The sequence below is a fragment of the Hippopotamus amphibius genome, chromosome 4 (genome assembly GCF_030028045.1).
Source record: "Hippopotamus amphibius kiboko isolate mHipAmp2 chromosome 4, mHipAmp2.hap2, whole genome shotgun sequence".
NCBI classification, from domain to species: domain Eukaryota; kingdom Metazoa; phylum Chordata; class Mammalia; order Artiodactyla; family Hippopotamidae; genus Hippopotamus; species Hippopotamus amphibius.
The window spans coordinates 174726693-174736645 of NC_080189.1; the positions used below are offsets into that span (position 1 = coordinate 174726693).

Consider the following 9953-nt stretch of genomic DNA (forward strand, 5'->3'; position numbering starts at 1 on the left):
GTTAGTTTCCTACTGTTGCTGTAAAACATTACATAAACTTCATGGTTTATGAACAACATAAATTTGTCTTATTACAGTTCTAGAGATCCGAAGTCTCAAACTGGGTCTTACAGAGCTAAAATCAAGTGACAGGAGAGCGGCATTCCTTCTGGACATGCCAGGGGAATATCTGTTCTTCACCATCTAGAGCCTGCTCGCATGCCTTGGCTCAGGGCCCTCTTCCAGCAATGGCTGCACGCCAATCTCTGCTGCCACTGTGGCAGCTCCTTCTCTCCCTCTATTTCCATTCTCACAGCACCTTCTCTCTGACCCACCTGCCTCCCTTTCATTGGGCCTACCTGGATAACTCCCCATCCTTAATTACACCTGCAAGATCTCTTTGTCATGTAGGAAACATATTCACAGGTTAGGACGTGGACATCTTGGGGGGAGGAGGTGTATTTATTCAGCCCACCACACAAGACTCTCTCATTTACCTGTTTGCAGCTACCTGCAGTTTACAAATTGTAATGACCGTGTCAGAAAAATAGCAACATAAGGCCAAATTTACGTAATAACAGTAAAACCACAAATGGAAAACTTGTTTTTTTTAATTCAAGAGTTAATCATAGAATTCTTTTAAGTACCAAGTTCACCTTCTATATCCCAAATAATCTGATATACAAAAATATTATTTACACAATTTTTTGTCAGGAACACACTAATTATATAAAAAGAAACACACCTACACGAAAACTTGAGTGTGAAATAAAAAAACTGCAATACTGAATACTGTGCTAAAAATTGGGTACTTTACCTCCCTATTCTCCCTGAAGTCACAGGGCAGGATGTCTATGAGTATTAAAAAAAAAAAGAAAAGAAAAGAAAAAAAATGAAATAGCCAGCTCACTCATAACTTTAGGAAGGTATAAAGTTGAGAGAACTTCCTTGATTTTTGGCGGAACAGCTATAGCTGAACCCAGGGGGGCACTGCTAGAGACAAACATAATGAGGGCAAGATTCTATTTTAGACCCTAGTCATCTTCCCTGAAAAACAAGAGGAATGTAGGAGTGCTCATGCCTTTGAGGTGCACCAAGATCTGTAAATCATTACAGGAGCTCAGAAGAGAAAACTGTGACAACCCCTCCCTCCCACTGCATTTTGGGATTGACATCTCTCAACAGTGTATTGAATTGTGAAGCTTCAGTCAATACATGATGCTATTCTGCTAGATTCTCCCTACAGGAATTTTCACCAAGCACAAGCTTCTTTTTCAGGGGAAGAATTCAATCCTGCCCAGCAGATCACTAATGTCCCCAAGAAGCTGGGGTTTCATGATTTTCTTGCTTTGCAATAGAGTTGAATGTTGGGTCTGCTCTAACAGTTGACCTGTTGCCTGAGAAGGTTTTTCCCCTGCTACGGACTGCAAACACAAAATATACTTGAATTCCCCCTGACTTAAGGGCTGAGATGCCACCTACTTTGCCCAAATAGATCATTTTCTTAATCTCTAAAACTCATGGTAGAAAGGTGAAAAGGGATTTTCTTATACGTCTAAGCTCTAGGGAATTAAGTCAGGGTACTATCAAAAACCTATTTCTATTTTTGACCTTCCCAATGTATCCTATAAAGCTAAAGATAGAGCACAAGTTCTGTCTACTCTTCTCAAGGTGAGGAAAGTGTGAAAAAAGGAGAAAAGTACTATAAAAATATGTACATACACAAGCACAATATATATTTATACACATATAACATAAAAAAGGAGAGCTGGGGCTTCCTAGGTGGCGCAGTGGTTAAGAATCCGCCTGCCAATGCAGAGGTCACGGGTTTGATCCCAGCTCCAGGAAGATCCCACATGCCAGGGAACAACTAAGCCCGTGTGCCAAAAGAAAAAAAAAGGAGAGCTGCTTTGTTCTCACAGATAACTAAGATTGTCACTGAAATGTTTCAGTGTCTTGTTCTAGATAATCATTATAGTCCTAAAAAGCTAAGTATAAATCAAATCATTATAAATGGAATCATATTCAAAGAGCATCAGGGAATTATTTTTCAATGGGCTTCAATCACGAATCCGCTGGTAAAATAGAATTATCTTTTATAGTAATTCACCATTTCTGACTTTTGTCTATATCAAGATTTCCATAGAAATTCATTAGAACACCAACTTAATGCCGGTAAGTACTTTGAATATAACTCAGTCCAACACCTTTACTTTATGGATAAGTAAACTTAGGCTCAGAAAGGTGAAGTCACACACCAAGTTTGGGGCAGAGCTAGAAATATAATCCACCCTCAACCTCTATTACCCTTTAGTTAGAAGACCCTAAGTATAGATGACAGCAGTCAAATAGGTAAGATCTTTAATTGAAGGCAGAAATCAATCAAGCATATTTTGGGGAAACCAGACAGAGACATCACAAAAAAACAAAACTAGAGACAAATACCTCTTATGAATATGGATACAAAAATCCTCTCCAAAATTCTAGCACACTGAATCCAGCTTGGTGTATAAAAAGAATTATACACATTACCAAGTGGAATTTATCCCACAAATACCAGGTTGGCTTAACACCCCAAAACTAATTAATATAATACACCTTTATTAATAAAAACAAACAAAAAACCACATGATCATCAGAAAAAGTTCGATGCCTTTTCATGATTAAAAACACCCAAACAAACTAGGAAAAGAAGAGAATTTCCTCAATCTGATAGAGTATCTATGAAAAACCCACAGCTAACTTCATACTTAAGTTATGAAAGACTAAAGGTTTCCGCCTAAGATCAGGAATAAGACAAAGATGTGTGCTTTCACCAATTCTACTGAATACTGTGCTGAAGGTTCTAGCCAAGACAATTAAGCAAGAAAACTAAATAAAAGGCATACACATTGGAAAGGAAGAAGTAAAACTACCTCTATTTGCAGATGATGTGATCTTGTAAGACATTCAATAAAAAACCATTAGAATATACTAGTTCAGCAAGGTTGCAGGATACAAGCTTAATATACAAAAATAAGTTGTATCTTTATATACTTTTAGTAAACAATCCAAAAATCAAACTAAGAAAATAATTATTTTACAATAGCATCAAAAAGAATAAAATATTTAGGAATAAATTTAAGAAAAGAAGTGTAAATGTATAGTCTGAAAACTACAAAATGTTGTTAAAAGAAATGAAAGATCTAAATGAATGGAAAAACATTCCATGTTCATGGATCACAAGATTTAATATGCTAAGATGGCAACACTCCCAAAACTGATCTACAGAGTTAATGCAGTCCTTACCAGAATCACAGTTGGCTTCTTTGCAGAAAATGACAAGCTAATTCTAAAATTCATATGGAAATTCAAAGGACCCAAAATAGCCAAAAAGATTTTGAAAAAGAAGAACAGGTTGGAAGTCTCACAATTCCCAATTTCAAAACTTACTAAAAAGTTACAGTAGTCAAGACGGTGTGGTGATGGCATAAGGACAGACACAAAAATCAGTGGAACTGAATTGAGAGTCCAAAAACATCCATACATCTATAGTCAACTGATTTTTGACAAGGGTGCTGAGAAAATAAAATGGGATAAGAATAACCTTTCAACAAATGAATCAAAAACCTAAATGTAACAGCTAAAATCATACAACCCTTAGAAGAAAACAGAGATATAAATCTTTGTGACCTTGAATTAACTAATGATTTCTTAGATACAATACCAAAAGCATGAGAAACAAAAGAAAAAAGACATAAATTGGACTTCGTCAAAATTAAAGACTATAGTACTTCTAAGGTTATCACCAAAAGAAAAAAAAAGATAATCTATTTTATGGGAGAAAACATTTGCAAACCATACATCTAATAACGGATCTGTATCTATGATATATAAAGAACTCACATCTCAATAATAAAAAAGACAAATCTAACCAATTAAAAAATGGGCAAAGGATCTGGATAGACATTTCTCCAAACATACACAAACAGCCCATTAGTACATGAAAAGATGCCCAACAGCATTAGTCATTAGGAAACACAAATCAAAATCACAGTGAGATACCACTTCATACTCACAAGGATGGCTATACGCAAAAAGACAGACAATAACAAGTGACGGTGAGGATGTAGAGAAACTGGAGCCCTTGTACGTTGCTAGTGGGACTGTAAAGCTGTGCAGTCACTTTGGAAAACATGAAAGTTAAACACAGACTTATCACGTAACCCAATAATTTTACTCTTACTGTGTACCCAAGAAAAATGAAAACATAGGTCCACACAGAAACTTGTATACAAATGTACACAGCAGTATTATTCACAACAGCCAAAAGGTTGGAACAACCCAAATGTCAATCAACTGATAGATAAACAAAATATGGTACATCCCATGTAATATTATCTCTCAATTTAAAAAATGAAGTGCTGACACATGCTACTAATGGATGAATCTTGAAAACACTATGTTTAGTGAAAGAAGCCAGTCATAAAAGATCACGTATTATAAAGTTCCATAATAAGAAATGTCCCTAGGAAAATACACAGAAAGCAGAATTAGCAGTTGCCTGGGGTTGGGGATGGGTGGTGGGAATGTGGAGTGACCGATATAAATGGGTAAGATGTTTCTTTTTAGGGCGATGGAAAGTTCTAAAATTAGATTGTGGTGATGGTTGTATATAAATATACTAAAATTTACTGAATTGTACACTTAGAACAAGTGGATTTTACGGTATGTAAATTATATCTCAAAAAAGCTATTTAACAACAACAACAAAAAAGACATTGCAGCTTCCACATTGCTCTTTCTCTCCGATCACTTGTTCTGGGGAAGCCAGCTGTCATGTCATGAGGACACTCAAGCAGCCGTACGGAGAGGTCCACAGAGCACAGAACTGAAGCATCCTGCCAAGAACATGCAAGTGAGCTACCATCAGGCTAAGCAATTCCTGAATTCCTGACCCACAGAAATCATGTTGCTTGAGGCCACTAAGTTTTGGGATAACTTGCTGCACAGCAAGAGATAACTAATATCCTTTCCTTGACCCTCTCCTCAGTGTTAGGCTCTCTCTCCTAATGATGGCCATCTAAGGAACTGTCTTCCCAGCAACGCTTCCTCTTCTAAGAGTTTAATTCCACCCCCATCCACATGTTCACCATAGTAACTGTCATGTTAGTAGAGCATGATACTATTCCCTGGCCTTAGCTGAACAATCCAAAAGTAGGCACCTTACCCAAGGCAGGCTAACAAAGTCCTTCCCTAAGATTTTTGTACCTGGAGCTGATTAAAAAGGCAGTGTCTCCCGGGTACCTAGAGCTGTAAGATGTGAAACTTGGGGTCTGACTGCAGACATGTTTCTTCCCATGTGGAAAAAGGTGAACAGCGGTGGAGAATAATGAAGCCATCACATAGAGACAAGCAAAGATTCAAGATGGAGAGAGTACAGACAACATCAGTCTCTGGTTCCAGTGATTCCTGATGTAACCCAGTCCTTGCAGTGGGCAGACCACATGTGTCTTTTAACCCTAGCATATAAAACAGAACTCAGTACATAAGAGGTAATGAAATATTTATTGAATAAATGAATAAGATAAGCCAATATCCTTCCAATAATACCCCTTCTTTTTTGTTGCTATAGTTCAACAGTTAGACTTGATTATTTGAAACTTAAAAGTCCTAAACCTCTTCTTTGCTAACTTTATATTCTATATATCCTTCTATTATTGTATTATGACGATATACCCTCCTCCCTTACCAACAGAGGGCAAGCAATTTTCTCAGTTATTTTTCTTATCATCTGTACCATCTAGCCTAGAAAACGGAAAGTGTCAAGAAAAGTTTAACTGATCTAATCAATCCCTTATTCTTGTGATCTTCAGATTTACATGCAACCAACATCTCCTGAGCGCCTGATCTGTGCCAAGTAAACTGCTTAGGACTTTTCCAACAGAGTCTCGTTCAATTTTCACATTCTGTAGATGAGATAAGTGAATCTGAAAGAGTTACAGTGACTTGTCCAAGCGAGTAACTGACAGAGCAGGTATTTAGAACTAAGTCTTCTAAGCCCATGTCCAGGAATGCCATGCTACTTGGTCTATACTACCAGAACACTTTCCACGTGCTTACATGTAACTTGTTTCCTTGTCACTCATCCTACAGCAGACAATACAGTGTTGAGCACAAACAGGCGACTGCCAACTGCTGACTTGATATGCCTATATGCTTGTCCACATTTTCAAAAGCAAGGGACCACATCAGATCAAATTACTTTTGTGCCTATTATAGCATCATGTGTTGACAGGAGCCCAGTTGGCTGAAGATGAGTGAATCTTTCAAGTTACACTGAACAGTGTTTTTGACCACTATATCCAATCAGTTGTTCCAGTGTTCGGCAATAAATCAAAGTGACCGCTCATTTCCTTTGACAGTTAACAGTACTAATGAATTCAATATAATCTCACCCGCTATCAGAAAAATTTCTAAAATGCAAACTTGAAGCTGATGATTCACACAGTTAGTAGAGAAAGGGAAATAAAGCAGTACTCATTGTTTTCTACAAAACTAGCATTGTTTGCAAAACCCAGAAACTGAGCAGTCGGTTGACTACTAATAAAGCAAGTTGCTCCTTGGTCATTTAGCAAAAATCTGCTTGTTGCACCATGGTCAATGGCTGAAGAGCATATGATTTCAAGTAGCTTTTGCTGTACAGAACGAATCTACGTATATAAGCCAGTGAATCGTTATGTAAGAAAAGAAAAAGAAATTCACAATCTCTACACCAGAAAGCACCTGACACTGAGCCTGGCACAAATCAGATATTTATACTGAATAAATGTTTACTGAATAAATTACTGAATAGCCCTTTGAAACCATCAGTTGTTTATTAAATTGAGAGAGAAAAATCAAACCAACCAACATACACAGGTTACGTTAGGAACTCCAAAAAATTAAGGAGTAACTGGCTCAAGATCCATAACAAATTCACAATGACCCCCTAAAAAAATTTTAAGCCAATGCTTAAAAATGTTGAAACAAGTAAGCATGCATTTGACATCCCTCTTAAATTAAGTCACCACACTGGCGCTCAGGGGAATACTCACCAGCAACAACAAAAAATAAAAGAAGGGGTGGCAGATCTAACTTTGCAATCTGTTCGAAACAGTGACAAGGTGTACTAGGCATGCACCTGAAACCTGCTATATAAGCTCTGCGTCTACACAATAAAAGAATATGCCAAAGAAGCTGAATCAAAAGCTTTAACACATGCTCACAAGAACATTTAATAGTAATAACGAACAACTCATTAAAATGAATTACCTGTTCAGAAATGAAAAAGGATCTCTAACAGGAGACTGGGCTCCACAAATATAAATCCAACCTATACTGATTAGTCCGAATAAACATTTTCCAAAATGAACTCAGACCCACAACGAATAAAGTAACAAGTATAAAGCCTGCGACGACTCTAGTGATCTCAAATATCAGAACGTGAGCGCTTAAACCGGCTAGCTAGCGCTTTTACCTAGAGCTTCAAATTTACTGAGCCTTCTTCCCAGGTAGACCTTTGAAAGAAATTCAAGGCCAAGTATAGTCTTTCATGATGATTGCAAATAAAAGCGCTCGTCCCTGGGGCCCGCGATCCCTCTTGATCTCACTAGAGGCTGGACTCAAGAAAAGGCCGGGAAAAGCCACCCTTTTATCTTGCACCTTAGGGACCCCTCTAGAAAAGCAGAGGAGCGGAGAAGTGAGTCATGCTCCAAACGAAGCGTCGTTCGCCCTACACCGAGCAGGGCGCACCTTTCCCCCTAGACAGGATGCAGTGACACTTGTGTCACCTGGACGGGAAGGGGGCACGAAGACATCCTCCGAGTCAGTGCCGACAGGCAGCCGCCGGCTGCTCCGCGGACCCCAGCGCCCCGCGCCCGCCGCTCACTCCCGGGCTGGGGAAAACTTTCGGCCGGCTCCTCTCGGCGCGACCCCCACCTCCTGGGACCCCCCGGCTCCCGCTCCGCCCGCCCGCGAGGCCCCGCCCCCCGCGCCCACGGCCCGGCCCCGAGCCCCCAGGACACCCGCGTGCCCTCGGGGCGCGCCCCCCGCGCCCAGCCCGGCCGGCAGAGGGCGGGGTCGCTCACCCGTCCGCAGCTCGTGCTTGACAGTGAGGAGCGGCTCTCCCCCGGCGCCGCAGTCCCCGCTGGTCCCTGCGGCGCCGCCACCGCCACCGCCGCGGCCGCCCTCCTCCTCCATCTTCTCCCGTTCCCGATCCCGCGGGGGGTCCTCCGAGGGGACTCGGGAGACAGCGGACGCCCGGCCCCTCACAGCTCCCGCGGCAGCGCCAGGGGCCGGGGTGCGGCTGCTCCAGAACTCGGACGCCGAGGCGAGGAGCTTTCCCGCTCTGGCCGCACGGCTCGCTCCTCCGCCTCCTCCCCCTTCGGCGGGCACCGCTAGTACCGCGCAACCAAACCGCCCCCTGCTCCACCCCCTCCTCCTTCAAGCCGCTCCGCCCACAGCCAGCGAGGTAGCAGAGCCATTCGAGTCGCCATCGCTTATTGGGCAGAGGGCGCGCGCGTCTGTCAGCGCCAGCCCCTATTGGACAATCCTCTCTGACGCTCCACCAACTGCCCCGCCCCGCTCCTCGCATTGTCGTTGCTTGGCGGGGTGGCAGGAGAGGGAGGAGAGCGACCTCTCCCATTGGTGAGACAGGAGTTCTGCCCCGCCCATCTCCGATGGTGCGCACGCGCAGTCAGAACCTTCCCATCCCTGACATTCCCAGAACGGTCACACCCCTTATTCCCCAGCTTCGATCTGTTAGTAAACAGTGTCTCGTAGTCAGGAGGCTCTCGGGGTCTGTGATTGGCTATTGCTGAAAGAGGCGGGGAAGGCTGATTGGAGCGTTTGGCCCGCCAATCACCGTGGACGGAGGAGGCGCTTGGAAGAGAGCGCTTCTCACGCACGTGTTTGCAGATGTACCTGATGGTCCTGGGCGGCGATCTGCACGTGTGTGACCAGCTGGAGTACAGCGTGTCTTAAAAAGGTGTTACTCGCTCTAGTGAGTCCTAAACAAAGTTAAGTGGAGTTCGTGCTTAAGTACAGGTAGTTCTTAGACGTTTCAAAAATTCACAATCCCGGCTCTCCATGAGGACTTTTGCAGGATAATTTTTCCATTTTGTACAAGACGCATTCTAAGCTCCAAAAGGCTACAGAGGTTAATAATAGAATACAATCCCTGCCCCTAAGCAGCTTCCAATAGAACATGAGAAACTGTAAAGCAGAATTCGAAATAAAACAGTGGTACAAACTGTTAGGAGAACAATTGTACATAATTGTAATAATTATGGCAATAATTATTCTCAGTAGAGGAGCTGGGGAAGGCTTTTAGGGCAAGGAGGCATTTGAGATAACCAACTTAAAAGGATGGGTGAGATAGAAATACCAGCAGTAGATGCAGAGATAGTAACTGTGAGCTAGGCCTGGAAGTAGAGAAGACAAGGGTAGGTTAAGTGATTAATAGCCTGGATGGAAGCATGACATAGGTGACACAGCTAAAAAGGTAAGGTTCCCTAAGGTAATGAACCTTGACTGTGATGCTAAGCAGTGCAGATTTTATTTAGTACAGGATGGGGAGCCTCAAAGGGTAGCTGTTCTCTTGGAACTTAGCTTTGGTTATAGTGAGAAGATGGACGGAAGAGAAGAGGAGAAAGATGGCACAGCGAGAATACTCTTGCAAAGATAAAACTTATGGGAATTTCTGGTAGTGGACATGAGAATGGGAAAAAGAAGGGATTAAAAATGGACACTTAGATATAATTCACATAGAAGTGAACTTTTAAACCAAGAAGGGATTAGATCAGGAGGTCAGCAAACTTTTTCTGTAAACAACCAAATAGTAAATAGTTATTTTAAGCTTTGCAGGCCATGTGGTCTCTTTCACAACTATTCACCTCTGCTGTTGCTGCCTAAACAATAAGTAAACTAATGGATATGGCTGTGTTCCAATAAAA

At 41.8% G+C, this 9953-nt stretch overlaps 1 protein-coding gene across 1 annotated transcript in view; it reads right to left on the reverse strand.

The window, feature by feature from the left end:
• The window catches only part of RPS6KA5 (ribosomal protein S6 kinase A5), a 168943-nt gene extending 160561 nt beyond the window's left edge, over positions 1–8382 (reverse strand). The window contains exon 1 of the mRNA XM_057731682.1: positions 8088–8382. Coding sequence (XP_057587665.1) covers positions 8088–8199 — 112 coding nt within the window. The 5' untranslated portion in view covers positions 8200–8382. The remainder of the gene's footprint in view (positions 1–8087) is intronic.
• Between the last annotated feature and the right edge of the window lie 1571 nt (positions 8383–9953).